This window comes from Porcisia hertigi, chromosome 27, assembly GCF_017918235.1.
Source record: "Porcisia hertigi strain C119 chromosome 27, whole genome shotgun sequence".
Classification (NCBI taxonomy): Eukaryota; Euglenozoa; class Kinetoplastea; order Trypanosomatida; family Trypanosomatidae; genus Porcisia; species Porcisia hertigi.
Window position 1 is genome coordinate 290,846 of NC_090586.1, and position 22,462 is coordinate 313,307.

Genomic DNA, 22,462 nt, shown 5'->3' on the forward strand with positions numbered 1-22,462 from the left:
TTGTGTGTGTGTGTAGTTCGGTGCGGCTCTGCCGGCTTTTCTGCGTGTGTGTGTGCGTCTGTGTCCACGTCAGGCCCTGTGCGTTGATACTGGAGATTTTACTGCTGTCTTTGCAATCCCATTTCAATATTTTTCCCCTTTTTATTTCATTGTTTTACGCGGCAAACACTCTCCTCCTCCACCACCTCCTCCTCTTTTTTTTTCACGCACACACAGCCAGAGAAATAAAAAAAATGGCGGCCGAGTACGACTACCTCTTCAAGCTGCTGTTGATTGGCGACAGCGGTGTCGGTAAGTCCTGTCTGCTTCTCCGTTTTGCCGATGACAGCTACACCGATAGCTACATCTCTACTATCGGCGTCGATTTCAAGATTCGGACGCTGAACCTCGACGGCAAGGTGATCAAGCTTCAGATTTGGGATACCGCTGGTCAGGAGCGCTTCCGCACCATCACGAGTAGCTACTACCGTGGTGCCCACGGCATCATCATAGTGTACGACACGACAGACATGGAGAGCTTCAACAATGTGAAGACGTGGCTGAGCGAGATCGAGAAGTACGCGAGTGAAAACGTCAACAAGATTCTTGTTGGCAACAAGTGCGATCTGGTCACCAAGAAAGTCGTGGACACCCAAATGGCGCAGGACTTCGCCAACTCTCTCGGCATCCCATTTCTGGAAACGAGCGCAAAGAACTCTACCAACGTCGAGGAGGCCTTTATGCAGATGGCCTCCTCCATCAAGGCCCGTCTGGCCGTGAGCGGCGAGGCCAAGACTGCGTCTCGCCCTAACTTGCAGAACCCCCCAGCGGCGAAGAAGGACGATACGTGCTGCTGAGTGTTATTGAAAAGGCGTTTCCTCCTCCACATACACAACACGCACACACACACACACACACACGAAAAAAAAAAACGGACAGATTTTTCCAAAAGTGTCGAACAAAAAAAAAATAGCTTTGGGGGCTCTACAACGATTTTCTCATCAGTTGACGGGCGTGAGCTTCTGCTGTAATGTCTGGGACACACGGACGGAATCGAAGAAAGGCATTGCCAAGCAATGCCCCCCCCCCCCCCATTTTGCATATCTTGCCTATGGTGTGGTGGGATTATCTGTAGCGCTGTGAACACCAGAGATGAAATAACTGTTCGGGGGGAAATCGTGGCGCCATGTGTCATATGGCTGTGGATGGTGGGTGGCGTGGCAGCGCTCTATGAAAGCCGTTGCTCATTCGTTTGCGTGTTGGGTTTCCGTCAGAGCCTATTTTGCTGTGATTTGGATCTCAAGCCTGTAGTCGCGCAATCTGAAGAAAAATGGAAAAAGGAGAGGACATCAATGTCAAGGGCATTATATATGAGAGGTCTGTCAAGAATAGAAAGCGGCGTAAGAGCGTCATGCGTCGACCTGTAGGGAGAATCCTAGAGTCATCAAGGAAAGCAAAGACTCACGTGTTCTGAAAAGGGCGGCGCTCCCGCGATAAGGCGAACGTATCCCCTCATACAAGCGCTCAGACTCACCAAACGGGGGGGGGGAGAAGGGAAGAAGGCCGAGAAAAAAAGCGGTTACGTGAGACATGGAAATCGTCGATGCGACATTTTCTCCTATATCCATCGTGTCTTTGATTGCTTTGTTTCTCAATCGTACACCCCCGTTTGACTCGAGACACAGGATGATTGTATATATATATATACATTTGCATCGAAAGTGCAACAGGGCCTCGCGTGCCAGTGCAGCCTTCTGTGGTACGATGCACAAGGAGCAAAAAGGAAAAGAAAAAAAGAAGAGAGAGATGAGCACCTTCAAGAATAAAACAAGAAAGTGCCATGGCGTGTCTGTCTCCGTACTGGTCGGATAAGACTGCGTTTGATGATGATTGTCTTCGCCTCCTTTCTCTGGCCCCACTCTCCCGTTCCGTGTCTTCCTGAATGTGAGGACACATGGGTGTCTATGCTCCTCTTTTATCTCTTTCTTTTGTACTGTATAACTCGACAGAGGGGGGTGAATGATTGAGTGGGTATTTTGCTTGCTCATCGGGTTGTGGTGGTTTTGATATTTGCATGTTTCATTTTTTTTTGTTCCCCCGCCCTTTTTTTCCCCCTACGCACCTCCGCACTTAGACAACTCTTCTTGTACGTGTCAGCTTTTTGTGTTTCTCAGTGACTCTGTGTGTAGGTCGACTCGCGTGCGAAGGCATGAGTACTTGTTGTTGTGGCTGTCGTTGATGTCAGGGACAGAGCAACAGAGAGAACGCAAAGGATGTCAAAGTGCCTCTGCTGACGTGTGTTTTCATTTGTTCATCGAGGGGTGTAGTGCCGCCGTGGAGAGTGTGCAAGTAAAAGTGGTATGGGGGATGTTCCAACAGGTCGGTCGGTGGGGGATGGGGCGCGGAGTGGACTCGTAGGTGTGGAGGAGTTTTTTTTTCTGAGGGGGGCGGGGGGACTACTCCCGTTTGTGTGCGTGTGTTATTATCTTTTTTTCCATTCACATATATATATTTTTCTTTTTTTTTCTTCAGAGTTTCTCTTCAAGTCTTTTCACAGTGTTTGTTGTCATGCTTTTTGTTTTTTTTGTAGTTTTTTTTCCTGGTGTTTCCACTTTTTTTTTTTTGCTCAATCGCACGTTGGGGAAAGGGAGGAGGCGCTGGGTGAAGCTCCCCCCTCCCCCCCCCCTCTCTCGTCTTGACCCCACACTTTTCTTTTCCACCTCACAAATTTGCTCACTCACCTCACCTCACCTCTCTGTCGCCTGTGTTTTTTTTTCACGTCACTGTTTCTCAATCCATTTTTTTTCGTGTGTGTGTGTGTGTGTCTGTGCGACTGGGTGTTTCTCCCACTCTTCATCCCTCCCGGGTTCCCTGCATTCCCCTTCGAGGTCCATCTATTGTGTGTATGGAACGGTGCCTTCTTTTTATATTTGTGTGCGTTAAGCGTTCTCGGGAAGCAGGAAAAAAAAGTGATTACCTTCATGTCCACATGCACCTGTTTCCATCTCTCCTGGTCTCCCCGTTCCTCCCCTCCCCTCTCCCCTCCTCGCCTCCCTTCCTGTGTGTGTGTGTGTGTGAATCGTGTGTGTATGTGGAGGCGGTAGGGGGGTAGAAGCATGTGCTCGTGTTTGATATTATGTCTGTATGTCTGCGGCCTTGAGAAGACAGCGAAGGGAGGAGCGGGAGGGAGGGCGTGGAAGAGATCTCCCTTCCTATATTGATTTTATATATTCGTGTTGAAAAAAAAGATGTGGAATGAAAAAAAAAACGAGCACCTGCAGGAAAAACATAAATCAGTGCAGGGTTGTGAGAAAGTGGGATCACTCGGAGTACGCACATAGCCCAGTAGGGCATGGCGCTCAAAGACAGCGAAGGGAGGATTCATGATCGGTACTAGAGAAACCGTAGAGGAAGGGGGGAAGATACGGGGGGGGGCGCATGGGTGTCCTGTGGTGGTGGGGAAGGGAAAGGGGCGCACGGTAGACTTTATAGGGGTGAAGTGCACAAGGGGCTGCTGCATCCCCCCCCCCCCTCCCCCCACATCACCACCACCACTACAGGACACACACTTTTACACTCAAACATACAAAACGGAACAGGGGGGATTCGCCTGGTATGCTCTTCTTTGTTGCTCCTCCTGTCCTGCTGCCACCTTCAACTTCTTGTTTAAACTCCCTCACTTATATGCCGACCATCAGCGATCCTTTTTTTTTTCCAATTAGCCACTGTTGCCTGGGCTGAACGCAAACAGCGATGGTAGCCTTCCCCAGGTTGGCCCTGGGGGCCGTGCACAACATCAGCGAGCGGAACATCTTCTTTACCCCACTTGAAAAGGACCATCTTGACTTAGAGACCGTCAGCACGGCACCCCCCTCGCATCGCGGTGTACTGCAGCGCAATGGTTTGCTGGCAAAGATGTGCGTTGGTGTAACGTTTTACGAGGAGCAGGGCGTGGATGACAACGACAGAAGCGGTTTAGCAGAACACCAGAAGCTCTCCCGAGCGAGGCAAGAGAGCCTGTGGCGTAGTGCGTTGGTGTATGCTGGTTTTCTCAAGAAGGACGATGGGCTAGTGATTCCGCCGGAGCTTGTCGAGAGGCCGTGGCCAGTGCATACCGCACCGCAGTACACCAAACTGATGAAGGAGATGAGAGCGCGGCAGGCTTGTTCTACGGCCAATACATCAGAGTTTTGTGTACCGATACTGTCCATTGACGAATTCCCTCACCAGCACATGGGGGTGCGAGTGTGGCTGGGTGTGGCGTGGATGCCACGCTACTCACACAATCTGCGACAGTGGGCGACGACGTTCTTGCATGCCAAGCAACCGATACCAGAGGCGTCGCTCATGACGTGTCTGCACCACATGGCGACTGGCGCACTCGTGCTGCGCAGGGCCACCAATACGGCCGGCAAAATAGACGCGACACTTTCGTTGGACTTCACTCTAGACAAAGTACTGGTGCACAGAGCCTCCCGGCAAGAGGAGGACGGCGGTGAGACGGACTTGGACCAGGTCGAGGGAGGCTTGACGTTCGTGCTGGCCGCTGGTGTGTGCAAGTGGCCGCAATGTGAATCGCATGAAGACAAGAGCGGCGCGACCAGTGAGACTGCGCGCTTCTGCACGGGAGGTGTGGTGGATTATATGCACGCTCTCAAGCGAGAGCAACTGATGTATCGCTCGCCCGAGGACTGCTGGCCACACGTGTACCCCACCCACGTCAATGGTGGTGCTAAACGGGATGTCTGGAGACTTGGCATCATGCTTTATCTTCTTGCCTCTGGCGTCGCCGCAACACCCAACGCTTGTATCGCCTCTCCGTGCGGCCGTCACACCCGCCCCGCGGGAGCGCGCGAGCTCGCGCCGCTGAGCGCGATTGAGAGTACGCCCGACTCCCTCTGGAAGCGCCTACGGCGGGACCTGGAGTGCCGCGCCTACAGTAGCGCAATTGTAACCGTGGTGACTCAACTCCTCTCTCTTGACCCAATGACGCGACCGTCGCTGACCACGGTCGATTGCATGCTTCAGGACCTGCAGCGGCTCACTCCTGTGCGCCGCTTCCCGTTCGCGTTGGGCTCGTACGACCTTCTTCGGATGCCGAACCCGACCGACATTGAGCTGGACCCCATCGCACGGCGGTACACGTTGGTTGGGGTGTGTATGCTTTGCAAAAAGCCGCGCGACAGCACGCCGCTGTGCACCAAGGGTGGTGAGCACGTACCGGGTGCGTCATCGCCGTTGTGGTCGGACGAGGAGTTGCTGCCACAGCTGATCACCACGGACACGCACTACATGACGTTTCTTTACCCTCTTTGTGGGTCCAGGGATGAACGCCAGCGGCGCAAACAAATGGCACTTGCTTTGCAAAGTTCGCTAGGAAGCGGGAGTAGTGCCCTCGCCTGTGAGGGGGCGCCCCCACTCGACATCTCAGTCCTTTTTCAAGTATTCGGTGGCTTCGCCGTGTACAAGCGGGTGCCAGAACGCAACGAGAAAGGTCAAACCTTCCATCGAATCACCATGAAAGAGGTTCTCGTTCTGTACCCGTCCCAGGGGTTGCGTCGATCGGAGTGGGCTCTGAGAAAGATGACGATTGACTTTAGCGGCGGCCTTCCGTGGCCTTCCTCCTGCACCGAATCTCTCCAGGCGAGCGGACGGGTCTCCCGCAATGTCCCATTAGCCTTCACGGGAGCTCACCACGACGTGGAGTGGTTTGCCTGGGTGTTGCCTGGTGAACGCTTTAGCCTACCAAACGGGGGTCATTGGACAGCCCCGCGGGATGGTGCGTTTGTGTTTTGGTTCAACTCGGACCTTCAACCAACGGACCGAGACCGCTACTTTGCGCTGACAAGTGTGCGCGCGGCGACGCTTCCGGCAAAGGTACCGCGCACGGTGATGCCAGACTCACTCTTGCGTCTCCACGCTGGCGATGAGAGACACATTACTAGTCCTCCGGAGGGTTACATACAGGCGGGTAGCCGATTTGAAACTCGCCAGGGACGTCTTGGGGTGATTCGAGCGAACAACGTGCACCGCCGCACGTGCCACAACGTGGCGGATGTCGCTTTGCCGTCCGCGACGCACGAAATTCTAGAGTTGACGGAAAGCAAAAGGATCGCTTCAGCTCAGTCGCCGCTTTCACCTCTCCCCGCGCAGCTGCAGAATATCCAGGAGTCGCCAGCCAACTGGCGTTGCCATCGTGGCATGGAAAAACAGCAGAAGAGGACAAAAATATCGCACTGTTCCACGCTGCCTGTTGTAGCCGTCGTTGACTCACTGAAAACGACTGGGGAGGTGCAAAAGGGCTCCGGTGCTGCCTGTGCCCCGTCGACGCCCCACACCACAGCCAACACAGCGAACCGGTGTGCCTCCGCAACACCTCAGCTGTATGACCGGGACTTGTTCTCCAAAACGCCAAGCTCAGCAACGCCGATCTCAACAGGCTGCAAGAGTTCAGAGTCCCCGGACTGGGACACGGCGAGTAAACACACAGCGATGATGGTCAGCACTACCACACAGCGCCCGCTTCGCCGCCCCTCCACTGTCGACAGCGCGCGAGCTCTAGGTCTCCCCGGGGAAAGCGCATATTCTGCCGCACAGCATTCACTGGGCCCCGCGTGTAGAAGAGAACGCAAGACTGGCTCCATTACGCCCTCATCGAGGGATGAGCGAGGCACTAACAGTCAAAGCTTCTCAGGGTCCGTTCCAGTGAGAAGCGGCGCTGTGCAGGGAGCCACAAGTGTACCTGCCTTTGTAAAGCCACTCTCCTTTCTTCACGGCAGCGATCGAGAACCCTCGACACTGGTGCTGGAGCAAAGTCCTGTATCCCACTGTAAGGCGATGAGGAGGGGTGTCCGGGAATCTGCGGCAGTGACGCCCAGACTGCCACCAGTCGGTGGCGCCCTTCCCAGGGCCCTAGGCGAAATTCATGTCTGTGGACTTTGGCTATCGGGCACAGGAGTAGACGCGGTGTTCCGTGCCTTGACCTTCTGTGTGCTTTCTACCGGCGAACATGGCTACATTCACCCACCTGTGAAGATATCCGCTCAAACGGCGCGTGCCATCCGCGCGCCTCAGGGCGCAGCATTCGTGGCCTTCCTATCGAACCAGGTGCCGCTCCTTCGGCGCAACCACCCGCAGCTGAACACGCCGCAGCTCCCGCTGATCCTACCGCACCACGGGTTCGCGTGCTACGCTGGGGACGGGACGCTAGTGGGGATTCTGGCGCTGCGCTGTAGCACCACGGCCGCCAGAGGCGCGAGGGGTGACGAGTTTGAGCTGATGCTGCACGTCACTCCTGCGCGCCATGGCAGCAGCGTTTCTCCGCGGGTGATATATGCGTCGTATCTTGCAGGGGGTCTAGAACAGCGGGCACACACAACGCAGGCTGCCATCGATCGAGGGAAGGCGAGAGGCGAACACGACGAAAAAAGACAGACAAGTCCTCTGTGTCATGTGTCGTCCTCGCTGCACCCTTTTTCAGGCAGTTGTAATGTGTCGTGCGACATCGCAGAGAACGAGACCCTCACCCTCACAAGTGCGTGCGACCTCGTGAGGAATTTCACCCCGAATGATAACGGTCAAGGTTTGTCGTGGCAAACAGGCAATTCGGCTCCAGTGTTGCCGGCATGCTGGATGGGCTTTGACGGCGCAGTCCTCGCGCTCCTTTTCACAGACGCGGAGCAGTCCGAATGGGTGCCGTATCATCTTGGCAGGTAATCGTACGCGCAGACACAGCCAACCGTTTCCTCTCTTTTTAGCCCATGCAGCCTTTCTCTTCTTTTTTCCCCTTGGAGGCTTTTGATTCCCCTCCATCTCTGACTCTCGCTCGCTCGTTCTCTCACACACGTTCGGTGCTCCCTTGGTGTGTGTGTGTGTGTGTGTGTGTGTACTTGCGACTGAAGTACATCCCCATTCACTAGCCACACTGTGTTTTCTCCTACCTTCCCCCTTTTTGCGCTCGGCCCCCTCTTCTTCTTTCCCCTATTCGTAGTGATTTATATATATGACATGGAAAACACCCCCGTTGCGATGCCGTCAATCGTTTTTTTTTTTTTTGGGGGGGGGGAGAACGTGCCGCCGTGGGTGCCCTGAACGACTTTTTCTGTTTTTGCATCTCTTTCCCCTTCCTCCTCCTCCTATTTGCTATTGTTGCCAGTGTGACTGATTTTATTTTGAGGTTGTGTTGTTGTTCACGCACAATTCTGCCATTTTTGTTTCCCCATTCATCGCTGTACTCTATAGACGCTATAGAAGCCGATACACATACACATACATCATATATACATATTCTGCGGTTTTCCCGCCCCAAGATCGCGTGCCCCCCCCCCACCGATTTATTTGCGTTCCCAGAGAGAACTCACCCGACCCAACCCACAGCTTGCACTCCTCGACCTTTTCCGGGCGAACGATCTCTCAATCTTTCTTCGTCATCGCCCCCCATTTTCACTGCTTTTTACTCTCTGACTTGCATCTCAATGCCGCTGTTTTCCTTTGGAATGTGTCTATTGCCAAGTGTGCGTGCCTGTCAGCCTCGATGACGGCGCAGGCGTCATATGACACACCAGGTGATCTCCCCCCCCCCGCCCGACCATAGAACCTTTTTTCCTTGGTGACTTCCTCTCCCTCCCCCTCCCCCTTTTCTCTTGGTACCTCATTCCCTGTGCCACACACACCCCTGTCGGGGTTCCACGTAAGATGTTGGGTATCTGCACCTTTTCTCATGGGTAGCGTAGAGTGCATACGCGCATGGCGCAGTGTTTTCGAAGGCACCGACGCGACTTAGCAGATTGAAACACACATGTTTAGAGGCACTTCTGTACACTGCTGTACATATGAGCACATCCTCTCAGACGTGTGTATCTGCAGGTATTGACGCTACTGTTTGCTCTCGTTTTTTCTCTGGCCCCTCCTACCCTTTCCCCCCGGGCAGCGCACCTTTTTCTCCATTCTCCGTTTTGCACTTTTGTTTTTTTTTTGTGGAATACACGCGGTTCTGAGCAAGTTTGTGGTGAACACGTACGTGGCAATTGAAGGATACATCTCTACATGGCATCCGTCAGGAATTAATGGGAGGTGGCTCTCATAAAGTAATGCATGCCTTTCAAAAAGTTTTTTTTAGTCTCTCTCTTTTCGTGTCTTTTTCTGCTTCTCCCACTCATGTAGCTTTTTTTTTCCAATTGCCACTCCCTCCCTCCCTCTCTTTGGATCACATTCTCCGCTCTCGCTCTATGCCCTCTCCCTCCCCTCCCTCCGAAGAGGAGGGGGTGGGGTGGGTGGAAGGTGGGGAGGGATGTGCGCCAGTGTCGGCTCTCCTTGAGAAATCGCCCATGCTGAAGATCTCTCTCTTTTCCTCTGTTCTGCCTTCCTTCCTCGCGTATCCACACAACACTCCCCCTCCCCCTCCGCGCCTCTTGGTGAGCCGGCATATATATATACATATATATATATATATATGTCCATGTCGTGTAAGTCGCGGCATTCAGTACGTTTTTTTTATATATATCTGGCTCATTTGCGAACATGTCCGAGCCTCGTATTATGTACATGTGCTTACAGAGGTTGGGGTGGAGGGTGGGGGTATGGGGTGTGCATATGTGTCACACAGTCCTTTTTCTCGCGCAAAGTTGGTTCCTTTTCCCTTTTTCTAATTAGGGGGCGGCGGTGGAAAGGACTGAGGACGGGCAGGGTTTGTAATGACCGGTTCACCTCTGACGACACTTCGCAAAGGAGAGAGTTGCCTGCGGCCTACTAAAGCCATCGTCCCCCGCCATCATCTAAACGCTGTTGTGCTAGTGGGACGACATGCGAGAGACCAACGCACACATTTCCTGCTGCAAAGATCTCTGTCGTGTGACGCTGTGGAGGGATACTAGGACACTGATGCCCTCCTTCCGATTCTTCCTCCCTGCCCTCGCACACACAGCTACACACCGGATCCTTCTGCGGAGTTGGCGTTCTATCGATTTATGTATCCCCTTTTCACTCTCTCTCCACACACACACACACACACACACATGCGTGGTGCACGTCGATAACCGCGTCACTTCAGACTGGGAACGAGGGACACCCACTCGCCCTGGTCAACGATGAGATGGTGTTTCCACAATGCTAAAATTGCCCATCCCTTGCTCCTCCTCTCCTGTGTCCCTGTTGCACATCCGCGTCCGTTATCTTGCACAGTGCAGTAGGAGTCACCGCTCCCGCGAGCCCTCTCTCCCTGCACCGCTGCGCAGAACTTATCGTTCTTATTGTTTGATGCCCCCTCATATTTTGCACGCCATCTCAACGGTACTCATCCCTCCCACCACGCGTTTATTTTATCGGATACGGAACGTGCCACAACCGTTGAAGCGTCGACGTTATATCCATCGCGGCATACCGCCACGCCCTGGATCGGGGCTGCCACAATGCTACCGATGAGGGGCGGTGTTCTCCGACGCGATTTTAGGCTTTTTTTGAGTGCGGGCTCGGCGTCACCTTTTCCCCAGTGGTGCCGCTGTTTCAGTACGCCTGCTGGCCCGCACTCCTCACCACAGGCCGCGGACGACACCTCGACTTCGGAGTCGTTGGTGCTCTCGGCGCACGACTTTGCTGCCATCACCCCGCTTCTTCTTTTGCGTCAAGCGCTTCAGCAGCACACGGAGCTAGACGGCATTGACTTGGGTGCGCACCTGAACTCCAGAGAAAACCATATCATCATATCGTGGGCCAAGTTTTGCCAATTCTGCGCTGCTGCGCATGTGAAAAACCCGGATGCTGCCCTGGCCGATTTGCAGGCGGCGGGGGTGGTAGTAGCGCTGGACGGGGGAAGCGTGGTGCATCTGAGGCCGGTCTTATACCTCGAAACAGTGGATAAAATTCGCAGCGCATCGACGATGACCTGCAGCAGGGGTGGGACATCCACCACACATTCAATGAGGTCGGGGTCCGGCAGCAACTTCATGCTGGAAGAGGCAGAGCGTCGCGTCGCGGAGCTAACCAGGAGGGAGAAGGCTATGCGGGATCAACTACAGCCCGCCATTGCACGGGCGGCACGCTGGCGCCGAACGGTGTGGGGTGGTGCCTTGTTCTACGCCGGCGCTCAGCTTGCCATCATCTCCCGCCTCACGTACTTCGATTTGGACTGGGACATCATGGAGCCGGTCACGTACGGCATTACGCTCATCGACGCGTTTTTGTTATTTTTGTATTATCTGCGCTTCAACGAGGAGTACACCCATGACGCATTTGACAAGCGATATCTTCCGCGAAAGGTTCGGCAGTACGCCCCCAAGGACTTCGACTGGGAGGCGTACGTGGACGTGTGCGCGCGGCTCGACGAGGAACGCGCACTGCTGGACGGCATTTCCAACTGGGCGGCAAGTCACTGAACCATGGAGTGGGCAAAGGAGAAGGGAAAACGCGGATCGGCGGGTGTGAGGGGTGGGTGAGTGGGGTGGCGTGAGAGGAATCTAGCGTCATCAAAGGAGGATACGAGCTTCAACATTCTTTGTAGTTGCCGTTGCCGCCGCACGTGTGTCTGTGCGTGCTCTCTCTCTCTCTCTCTCCCCCCTCCTACTCTTGCACTGACCCAGCCCTGGTCTCATCGCGGGTTGGCTATGAGCGGCGTCTGCTTTGAGAAACTCGAGTGCGCACACTACCGTTTTCCTCTCGCGTGTTCTGTATTCTGCAGGCTGCCATCCTCGGCGTGGCCCTTTCCTTCCTCTGAATCGCCAGGCCAACCACCTTTACGATTCCCTATTTACAAACGCAGGGATGTATTATGTATGTGTGCGTGTGCGTGTGTGTGCGTGTATTTATGTACACATTCAGCTCCACATGACGACTCTTTGTCCCACCGCTTACCCAATCTTTTGAGTCCCGTTGCACCCCAACGATGCACGTGGCTATTTAATCTCCCTTGTTTGCACTCATCGCTCCTTTGACCTCTCCTGCGCCTTCTGATGTGTTTGGTGATGTACTTGGAAAGAGAGCACACCTTCTTGAAGGGCAGGACGAAGAGCCTCTGCAGTCTCTCTTTCTTTTCCAGTGAAGCCCCTCAGTGCACGCGTGCTTGTGTCGCGATGATGAACAGAGACGTGAGCACTCAGACAACTAATCCATGCCTTCATCCATACCGCCATGAGTTCTGGCCCCACACTTGCGATTGTACGGGCCTTGTCAAGTTTCCTTCTCGTCTGTAGAGGAAGGGGGACCTCCAGCTAAAAGTCACCGGGACGCTCCTGTGTTGCACGACGCCGCCCCCCTCCCCCCTCTTTCGTTTCCGGTTGCTGAAGTCCTTCAAGAACCCACGAATTCCAGACAGGTATCCGTCTCGCCACCCCCTCTCTTTTCTGCCCTCGATCTCCCTCCCCCCCCCCCCCATCCCTCACCTTCCCCTCAGCCGGGACGGCCTTTTCGGGCCTCTTGTAGGTTTGTGTTTTTACGCGCCGCATCGATGCCCCAATCACGCTGCCAAATCGTCTCAAATTCACCGACCAAACTATGCCCCCCCTCTCCTCCCTTCCATCTCTCCTCACCGCTTCATCCTGATCTCAGCACAGTAGAACTCACATCTCCCCTCCATTGTCAAACTCGCTGCACGGACGCACAGACGTGTTACATCATCTGTCGACGTGTATATTCGTACGGGCGTGCTCAGGTGCCCACTCCCCTTTTTTTTTCATATTGGATCGGTATTTATTTGTTCGTTTTCGCTTCCCCGCTTTTTAAAATTTGTTTTTTTTTTTTCAGCGTGCGCTTTCCCTGGCGGTGGCTGACAAAGGGAGTCGTACATCTCTGCCCCTGCTCGACGACTTCTCTCATTTGCATCAGCCTCACCCTGTCCTTTTTTTTCTTTTGCAAAGAAGGGGATGGGGGTGCAAGGAGGGGCCTTACCTATCAAGCCGCCTGCGTCTCTGCAACAATCGCTGCGTTTTTTCCTCATGTTCCCACAACAGGCAATATCATTTCGAGACACTGTAAATGACAAGGGAAGGCACAAACCGTCTAGGCTCTCTCGTGCTTTACGCTAGACACCGACTAGGATACCCTCAACAGAGGTGCTCGTGAGTCGCGTGTATTGGAGGGAAGCCGGCCGTAAGCGTCCTAAGAGAGGAAAAGAGTCAGCCTCACTTTGGTTACACAACCCCCTCCTTGGGCGGCCGTTTCTGGGGCTTTTTCGGGTGTCTCATTGTTTGTACCATATATATATTTCGGAGCCCCTCTTACTGGGTACGTACCGTCTCGCATCTGCGTACAAACTGTAGGCTTTGCGCACTCTTCTGGTGCGCCCGCTTGCCTATTCCTTTCCGCTCCCTTCGCCTTGCCTTACCTCGCAGCGCAGGTTTTCTTTTTTCTTTCAGTGTGTGACTTCTAGTTTGCATCTTCGCTTGTACCACTGGTCACGCCGAGAGGCGCAGCGCCCCCCTCTCCCTCTCCTCTCCCCCGCATTGCTAACTCCTCCTGGTCCCATCACCACCCGTCAGCTTGCCAGAGAGGCCCCCTTTTGGGGGGCTGTGTGTGTGAGCGTGTGAGCGTGCCCGCTCGTATGCGGGTGTAAACATTGTTAGTCTTTTCCTGTCAAGTGTTCCTCTCTCTCTTTTGCGCCGCTTCTTCACCGCGAGCTGGTCTCATCGTTGTGGCGCCCGTCCATCCTTTTCCTCCTTTTTTTTTTGAGGGGGTGGGCGGGAGAGGGGGCGGGGGGTAAAAAATCTTTGTTGACTAACACCTGCGAGTGGTGCATTTCGTCACACTTTTGTCTCCGTTGCGATCGAGTACTACTCCGTATCTCTGAGCTTATCTTCCGCCGCCCCCCTCCCCTCCCCACACACACACCACCTCTTTGGGTGCGGTCGTGTGTCTCCTCCCTTTCTGTTGTGGCCTACGTGTGACACCCATTGTTTAATTGAGCTTAGGTAACTCCTTCCCCTCTCCCCTTTCTCCTCCTCGTGCCACTCAGCCCTTCAGCGCCGCTGACCAGAGGAAAGAGCAAGGGGAGAAAAACACAAGGTACTGCTCAGGCTTTACACCCTGAGATAGTCACACAGGGGACCCCCCCCCCTTTCCCCTCCCCACGCAAACGAGACGGTCAAGAGCGGACGTGTATTTTGTAGTAATGAGTTCCTCAAATGGTCTGAACAAGTGGCAAACGGGGCGAGAGCGTGGCGATGCCACGATGCCCACATTCTCTGTCAGGGCAGCCGAAGCCCCGTTACTCTTCACTCCGGCGGTTCCTCAAGTTCGGGAGAGGTCGGTGAATCGACGTCAGGTGCACACCCATCAATTATTCAACTACGGCACAATCCAGGACAGCCGAAGAGTTTTACTGCGGTCTTCCTCCATGCCTGTGCCCTTCACGCGTATAGTGTGCTATCGCAAACAACCACGACAGCTCACTGTAGGTCAGCAATCGGCTCGGCTGGCTGAGAAGGCGCGGAAGAACTTTTTCCATGGCAGCTTCACCTCGGCACACGGAGCTGTCTTCACTGTGCCCAACAGGGCGCAGCAAATGGCTACGAACCGACCGTCGTGTGCGGCCGTAGTGGCGCATCCCTCGGTTTCCCGGAACACATCAGCCGCAGCCAAGCAGGTGCCCCCTGTCTTCCTCGATGCCGTCCCAGCCTCGTCTGCCATGAAGACGAGCGTGTCCCCGTCTGCGATCCCGGATCTGCCCGGGAGCGAGGACATTTGCATTGACACTCCGGTGCCTGAAGACAGACTGTGCTTCACTAAGGAGCCGATTATGCTGCCGCGTCGCGCGATGAGCGCCGGCGCTCGCCTCGGGGAGGAGCATCACTGCAGGGTCGTGAAGAACACTGTCTCAAAACTTTCAACGACCGTCCGTGTGGGCGATCCATTAGAGACGCAGCGGGCCACCATGGCGTTGAATGACTCTTCACCGGACCTGCTGGCGGTGCAGCTCATGCGTGATCGCAGTGCTTCACAGAAGAGGCGGGTGCCACTGTCTCCCACCACGATCTCCCGCGCTGTACGCGCTCTGCGCGCCTTTGAGGAGCGCAAGGTTCGGTTGCCAAGCGGCTCCTTCTCCAATGCACGAGAGGTCCTGTGTGGTAGTGGAGTCATACCGGTCCCCGACCATTCACCGTTGGTGCTTGCGACGAGCAAAAGGATCGAGTCGCCAGCACGAGTAAAGTCCGGCATTTTCATCTCCGATGCCGTGGAGAAAGCGTCCACCGAGAGTGAAACGGACATTGGAGAAAGCGAGGAGGACATCTTCGCGTCGCGGGACAGCATCTCCTGGTGTGGCGCCGTGATGGACCTCCTCTACCTGGCAGCGCCAGCCGCTGTATCTATTTGTTTCACCTTCTCCATGTCCGTCATACCTCTGGCCTTCGTCGGTAGCTATCTCGGTCCACGTCAGCTGACTGGTGCGTCGGTTGGATACTTTCTGATCAGTATCCTGATCACGTACCCAATGATTGGATTGACCTTTGCGCTCGACACACTTTGCTCGCACGAGTACGGGCGAAACCCATTGAGCACAGAGATGGGACTGGTGCTGCAGCGCGGTGCCTTCATCAACCTCATCATGTTGTTTCCGCTCTGCACCTCCATCTACTTTCTGGGTGGCATTCTTGTGCCCCTCTACGGCGAGTTGTTGGCGAAGGAGGCGGGGGATTTCCTCACGTACTCACCGCTCTACCTCGTCCCGATGGTGCTGTTCATTGCCATGAACAAGTTCCTCAACAACCAGATGCAACCGCACATCCCAATGATCGCCCTCACTGCCGGCGTCATGATCACCCCATTTCTGCAAGCAAAGCTGACTCCTATGGGGGTCCGGTACACAATGGTGGGGATGGCCATCACGGCGTGGTTTCAACTTGCGCTGGTGATGATCATCACCATACTGAAACCTGAAACGCGCATCACACTGGGGAAGTGGCGCATCGCAGAGGCACTGCACTGGCCCGATGTCAAGGAGTACATGAAACTGGCCATCCCCAGCGCCATCTTTGTAGCCGCCGAGGCTTCATCATTTGACATCACGGTCCTCATGTGTGCGCGTTTCGGCGAGATGGACGGCGCGGCTTGGTCCGGCATTATGAACTGTCTCTTCATCTTTGCCTCTTTCTCAGGTGGTCTCAGCGCCAGTGCCTGCGCAAACATCGGTCGCTGCATCGGCGCCTACCAGCCGGTGAGTGCGAGGCGCTTTGTCCTGGTGTCGATCGTTATCGCATTTGTGCTGGGCGTTATCGATTCCGCGGTGCTATTCATCATCTTTGATCAATTGATGTCGCTCTTTGGCACGCATGGCAAGACACTCGCACTGGCACGCGAGGTGCTCTATCTCCTTCCCGTCTTTCACGTCTGCGATGCGGTGCAGTTTACCTTTCAGGGCATCTTCAGCGGCATGGGAAAGAATCACCTCGGCGCGGTGATCCTCCTCACGAGCCTCTGGGGGGTTGGCATTCCGCTCGCCTTCGTTTTGGGTGAGCTCCTTGGCTACCGTATGTTCGGGGTCTGCGTTGGGATCACTGTTGGTTTATGTATCGAGGCGCCGACAATGGTTTACGCAGCATCCACAATAAACTACGTCGCGGTCTGTGAGAAATTCATGGAGGATGAGGAGGAGGATGAGGAGGATGAGGAGGAGGAAACAGAGGAGTCGGAGGATTCCGAGGCGTACGAAGGCGTTTGCGTTGAGGAGGTCATGCGGCGCTCTGGGATTAGCATGAACAGCACGGAGGTGACGGAGGGCAACACAGAGCACTACCGAAAGCTCCTGCCACCGCGCCGTTGTCGCCGTTATCGGCCAGTGGTGGAATACCGCGATGAGGACGACTAACCGCGCCAGTGTGTCGGAAAGGGAGCGGGAGGGGAGGGGGCCGTAGGTATGGGCAGCCACTGTTCTTCCCTTGTGTACGTACAGGAGATTTATAGGATCAACATTGCACTGTCATTAATCGTGCCTCAGAGCCCTTTTCCGTCTCGCGTTGATTTTGTCTCCACCCTCTGTGTGTGTATGTGTATCCACCTCCTTCTCCCATAATCTGTGGGAACGCAGTGGAACTATTGAGTCGTTGGGCTTTGGTTTAGCGTTCTCGTTCTCTCTCTCTACCCCTATCCTCGACCCTCCCTCTGGAGGGGAGAGGTTCGAGGATATGCGGTATAGCGTTTTCTCCCACGCTGTGGTGGGGGCAGCGCGTCACAAGCTATTGAAGTGCTGTCCTTGGGCACGGCTCAAGGAGCCCTGTTTTGTTTTCTTGCCCAGCGCTTTTTAGTGCGAATCTTTCATCTCATTTTCTCTATCGTTCTCCCCCCCCCCTCGTGCACCTCTAGGGGGCATGAGGGATGAGAGGACCACGGGTGCGCTGCCTGATTGATGCTCACTGATTGGTGGTGGTGTCGGCTTTAAGCGCTTTTTTTTTGTGTGTGCATGAGAGAATGACCGTGCCCGTGCCTGTGAGCGTGTGTGTGTGTGTGTGTCGGTGTAACGAACAGCTATGAAGGTGACTTGTGCCACTCCCTGGTTTCCGTTTTGGGTGGTGGAGGGACCACACACTACGGTTTCTCTGGTACCCCGCTACGACAAGTAGCGGAGTAGTCGCTCAGCGTTTTCTCCCGCCAATGGGGATCTCGAAGACGTCCGCATGGGAACGACGGTGAAACCCCCCCGCCCCCCGCCCCCCTCCCCTTCCCCCCTGATTGCGGGCCCGTGGGCTTGTTTGATCCCAGACATATGCTGCACCTTCGTCCTGTGAAACGGAAAAGCTTTAAAACCACACATCACAGAACACTAACAATATTTTTATATATGTCTACCTGTGTAATTTTTTTTTCTGTCACCGGCGTAGGAAGGGTGAGAGAGAAAGAGAGAACGGAACAGCAGAAGAGGAGAAACAAGCAGAAAATCACTCACGTGATTGTTTAGGGCCTGGCGAAGAGATGTGCCTCGCTGGTCTGTCTAGGGAGTGAGGCAGGGCATATCACGCCGCCCTTCCCCCTTTTTGCACTGTCGCTTCGCTCCCTTGTAGTGAATGTTGTTGGGTATTGGGGGAGGGGGGTTGGGCCTTTACATATTTGCCCCCCCCCCTCTCTCTCTCCATTGGCACGACTGCACACCCACGCCCCCTTCCTCATTTTCTTCTCTGTAGATATGGAGGCTCAACTACACGACGCTCTACTCGCCTCACTGCGCCTCGACGTGGATAAGTATCACCGACTTACCCAGCGAAACTCGAGGTTATCCGGCTTCATTCTCAAGGTGAATGGCGCGCAGCTCCAGTCGAAGGTGGCGACGAAGGACCGCAAACGGCATCGCGAGACCACCGACGCCGTTCCTCGACAACTGAGCGGGCAACCCCCATCACAGGGCGAAGAGTGGCCCTCGATCGTCTTGACTACACTGTTATCTGTTTTGCACCATCTCGAAAGCGAAGCAGGGGCACAACAAGACAACAGCGAAGATCAGTCAGCTGCTTGGTCGGTAAAGTCCGCCTTGGGGTTCGTTGCAGGATTCGAAATGCGTCACTGCGGGTTGCGTGCACGGCATCTCTGTCCCGACGACCGGGGCGCGACAGGCAGCGTTTCGCTTCCTAACATCATCCTCTCCCCGCAACGGCTGTGGAATTCTATAGCACGAACCGTGTCGACCCCAGGGCCCGTATGCCTAGCAACGCTGGACCTTGAGTGCAACGAACTGGGAGATGCGGGACTGCAGTTGCTTTGTAGCAATCTTCTAGGACATCTTCGCAGTCTTCGTCGTCTCCTGCTTGCATCAAACAAGATCACCTCCGCCGGCCTGCTCCTCCTGGCGGGCGCTGTCCAACCACAGGATGGGCGCAATCTGCCTTCACAACTGGAGACGCTGGGCCTCACAAACAATCCACTAGGCAGGCACGCATGCGAGACTGCCTACGGCCACCCCTCCGAGGCCGCCTGGTGTGACGCGTTCCGAACACTGACCTCACACCTCTCCTCGACGCTTCGACGAGTCCATCTCAATCACACTGATCTGAGTACCCAGGAGGTACTTTGTGTTCTGCACACACTTTTCGAGTGTGTCTACCGTGATGCAGAGCCGTGTGTCTTCGACATGGTTTACCTGCGCGAAAACGACGTGCACGGGAAGGAGGAGACGCTTCGCCTGCTACGCGACAAATTCGAGGGGGCGGTCACACTCGACACGTTTTTACATCGCCACGTATCCATCTGAGAGCATGGAAACACGGTCGCACCTCACCCTCACCCTCTACCCTCCTTTACCCCCTCCACCCTCTTCTCACGTTCTCCGAGGAGTCTGTGTGCGTGTGTATGTTGAGGTGATGCAGCGGTGATGTGCATCTCTTTTCAGGCAAGTGCCGGCATATAGTCTGCGCCTTGGCGATGGAGTATGCTGTGCTTGTTCTTTATTCCGGCGGGGGGGGGGTAGGGGAGGGGAGAGGGGAGGAAGTGGCGCCAACGCCGCTCATGAGAGGGAAAGGGTTTCGTGTGTGTGGAGAAACGCTTCGTCGGTGCTCTTTGTACGGCACTACATCATCGCGAGCCATTTTTTCCTTGCTCTCTGCTGTGCCACATTTTTTACTAAGACACAACAGTAAACATGAAAAATAAAGGGACACCCCGAAACCATGGATAGCTGGACAACTGGAGAGAGACGGTGCGGGATGTCACCGTTCTCCTGCCTTCGGGGTGACTCCGATCTGAGGCAGATGCGCGCCACACCTCCTCATGTATTTTTGCTTTTCCCTGTCGGCTTGTTCGTGCCACGCTGCTCTTCGCGTTGTACTTTGTGCCCACTGGACATCATCCTGCCTGTATTCGTGCAGGGACACCGGTATCATCTTTGTTTTTCCTCTTCCCCTTTCGCTACTCTACCCCGGACCCCCCCCCCTCTTTCTCGTACACGGGTTCATCCTGCCTCTTTTAATGTGTGTCACGCCTCTATAAATCCTTGCCAAAACGATCCACACCAGCGCCGCCGCTCATCAGCTTGTGCCCCCCCCCCCCCCCACCCCGAACTTCCTCATCTCATCTTCTTTTTGTTTAGCGGAGCTTTCTTCCACCCTCTCCTTCCCCACCCCCGTCTCTACAATCATGTCCGCTACCGTCGCCGAGCTCATCCGACAGAACAAGGTCGTAATGTTCTCCTGGGTGCATTGCCCTTTCTGCGTTCGCGCAAAGGACATCCTCAAGCCGCTTGTGAAGGACTTGAAAGTGTACGAATGCGACGAACTGCCGAATGGTGAGGACCTGCGAGCTCAAATTTTGAAGACGTACAACCACGAAACAGTGCCAGCGATCTTCATCGATGGCGATTTCATTGGCGGGTGCAGCGACCTCCAGAGTATCGAGAAGAGCGGTGTGCTGGCCAAGAAGCTTGCGTAAACGCGGAAAGAAACAAGTGTGTGTGTGTGTGTGTGTGTCGAAGTGCTCCCCCCCCCTGCGGAGTGCCCGATCGTGGCCGAAGCGCAAGGTTTTGTCGCAAGGCCTCCCCTAAAGAAACATATATTTTTCTCTCAAATCAAAAAGGTCACTGGATAATCTTGAGGATCGACGGACAAAGGAGGACTGGAGAAGGGAAGAAAAACGTTTTTCTGTAAAAGTGGGGGAGGGAAAGAACGTACGGAAACACTAAAAAGCCACCATTTACCGCTCCCTCAACTCAGTCACATGTACACACACACACACACACACCGTCTCCAAGTATTATCTATACACATATATTTATCTATATCTATATATATATATATATATACATGGTTCCATTGACAGCGTTGGAGGTACTAAAAAATGAAAATCCCCAGGAAAGTTTACGTGTTGCCACGCTGACAGTCTCGGTAGTTATTTGCTGTCGCGATGAAAGCAATCGTTCTCAGGGGTCCAGGAAGGGAGTATCAGCATGCGGTTCCGTGACGCAAAGAACTCGCTTCCTACCCCCTCCACGCACCCCCCTCCCCCATTTCGTTCACACTCGCCTCACTCCAGCTCCAGCGCACATATCCATGCTCGATGCGATTCCCACTCCCTCCCTCCCTCCGTTCGCCACACAATACAGTGCCTAACCTAAAAGGAATACTCGTTGGTCGGATGTCTTTGGGGAATGTCCCCCCTCCACCAACGCAAAAGTAGTCCATGTCGAAGCGGACAGGCGTTTGATCTCTCTCTGACATGAGCGCGACTCTCAAATGGGCATTCTCTCCACTGCGGGGAAAACGGTGGATCGAGAATGGAAGAAAAAAAGTGTATAGCCGATTCTTTGTTACTGGGGCAACACGGGGGAAGAGCCAGAGAAAGCCAGTCTTCACCTCTTGGTGGCAGTAGTAGCTCGAGTCTACGGTCTGCTTATTGCGAAGTGCTCAAATGGAAGAGTAGGGGGAGTCTCTCCACGGCAAAATAAAAAAAACACAAAACCAAACCCCGATGGCGGTGATGATTGGCCTGTGCCTTTACCCTTGTGGAAACGCCTAAAAGCGACAAAGGTACGCGCCTATGCGCACGAGAATCCGCCTCAGCACCGGTGACGCCATCAACATGCATAACAGACTTCTGCTGAAAGTCTAGACGAAGACGACGATGGCCTCCCGACAATGAGTGGAGTGGGTATTCGCTGGCCTCATATATATATATATATATATAGATGAGTGTATCGATGCATATCCCCTGCATCGGGGAAGGAAAACGGTAGATTTTGCACCAAACACACGCGCCATTAGCGCACTTTTTTTTTCGGCAAAGGGAGGGGGTACCGTTTTGCAGTGATTATCGCAACTACGCGACTGCTTCACTGCTCTGTTGTACAATGGGAGGCCTCCTCCTCGTGTCGTTGGGGTGAGATGTTCGGAGATGGATATATTGCAGAGCCTGTACATTAACCTCCGCCTGAGCATGTAGAGCACGGAGTGTGTTACTCACTCTTGCTCAACACCTTTGTACTAGTCCACTGGATGTCGAGGGACAGGTAATAAATAGGGATTTTCACTAACCTTTCTCCTCCTTCTTGTTCCTCTCTCTCTCTTGCTCTCTGGTTAACTCGCATCTCCGTGCCGCGCTTACCCCCCCCCCTATTGCACGACATTCACAGTTGGGCAGTGTATCACAAACATGTGTGCTACCCTCAACACACCATTAACACGAATAGCTCTCCTCTGCCGCCCTACACCACTCAAGCGCGCCACACTACGGCTCTAGTTGCGGATAGCGAGTTTCTCTCCATATCTTCGCCCTCCCTTCCATTTTGGCAGCTGACTTGTGCCAACTCCTTGATCCCCCCTCCCCACCCTTCCCTCATTCCCCCCCCCCTCTCATCACCCTCACCCGGCTCTTTTTTTTTGGAATTTGTTTGAGAGAATTGGGCGTCTTTTTGTCTTTTTTTGTTCACCAGCCCATTTGAAACGTCAGCCTTTGTCGTCTCACTTTGTAAACTATTACACCTCTTGTCGTTTTCCCTCTTCCCTACCCCCCGTCTCTCTCTCTCTCTGATTTATTTGATTGACTCTATATCCTTGTCTACTGTCTTACTTTTTTCAGCTCTGTCACC

The 22,462-nt window shown here is 54.3% G+C and overlaps 6 protein-coding genes across 6 annotated transcripts; all 6 read left to right on the forward strand.

Annotated features, from left to right (window-relative positions):
* Positions 1–233: 233 nt before the first annotated feature.
* On the forward strand, positions 234–836 carry JKF63_03238 (uncharacterized protein; the record flags this gene model as incomplete). The annotated part of the gene is made up of 1 exon (XM_067899258.1): positions 234–836. One exon carries the CDS (start codon positions 234–236, stop codon positions 834–836), a length of 603 nt encoding a protein of 200 aa, XP_067756048.1.
* A 2,896-nt stretch (positions 837–3,732) lies between these two features.
* Positions 3,733–7,695, forward strand: JKF63_03239 (uncharacterized protein; the record flags this gene model as incomplete). The annotated part of the gene is made up of 1 exon (XM_067899259.1): positions 3,733–7,695. The coding sequence occupies one exon, from the start codon at positions 3,733–3,735 to the stop codon at positions 7,693–7,695; it is 3,963 nt and encodes a 1,320-aa protein (XP_067756049.1).
* Positions 7,696–10,385: 2,690 nt separating this feature from the next.
* Positions 10,386–11,348, forward strand: JKF63_03240 (uncharacterized protein; the record flags this gene model as incomplete). The annotated part of the gene is made up of 1 exon (XM_067899260.1): positions 10,386–11,348. One exon carries the CDS (start codon positions 10,386–10,388, stop codon positions 11,346–11,348), a length of 963 nt encoding a protein of 320 aa, XP_067756050.1.
* Positions 11,349–14,074: 2,726 nt separating this feature from the next.
* Positions 14,075–16,768, forward strand: JKF63_03241 (uncharacterized protein; the record flags this gene model as incomplete). Its single annotated transcript, XM_067899261.1, has 1 exon — positions 14,075–16,768. The coding sequence occupies one exon, from the start codon at positions 14,075–14,077 to the stop codon at positions 16,766–16,768; it is 2,694 nt and encodes an 897-aa protein (XP_067756051.1).
* Positions 16,769–18,079: 1,311 nt separating this feature from the next.
* On the forward strand, positions 18,080–19,138 carry JKF63_03242 (uncharacterized protein; the record flags this gene model as incomplete). Its single annotated transcript, XM_067899262.1, has 1 exon — positions 18,080–19,138. One exon carries the CDS (start codon positions 18,080–18,082, stop codon positions 19,136–19,138), a length of 1,059 nt encoding a protein of 352 aa, XP_067756052.1.
* An 881-nt stretch (positions 19,139–20,019) lies between these two features.
* On the forward strand, positions 20,020–20,310 carry JKF63_03243 (uncharacterized protein; the record flags this gene model as incomplete). Its single annotated transcript, XM_067899263.1, has 1 exon — positions 20,020–20,310. The coding sequence occupies one exon, from the start codon at positions 20,020–20,022 to the stop codon at positions 20,308–20,310; it is 291 nt and encodes a 96-aa protein (XP_067756053.1).
* Between the last annotated feature and the right edge of the window lie 2,152 nt (positions 20,311–22,462).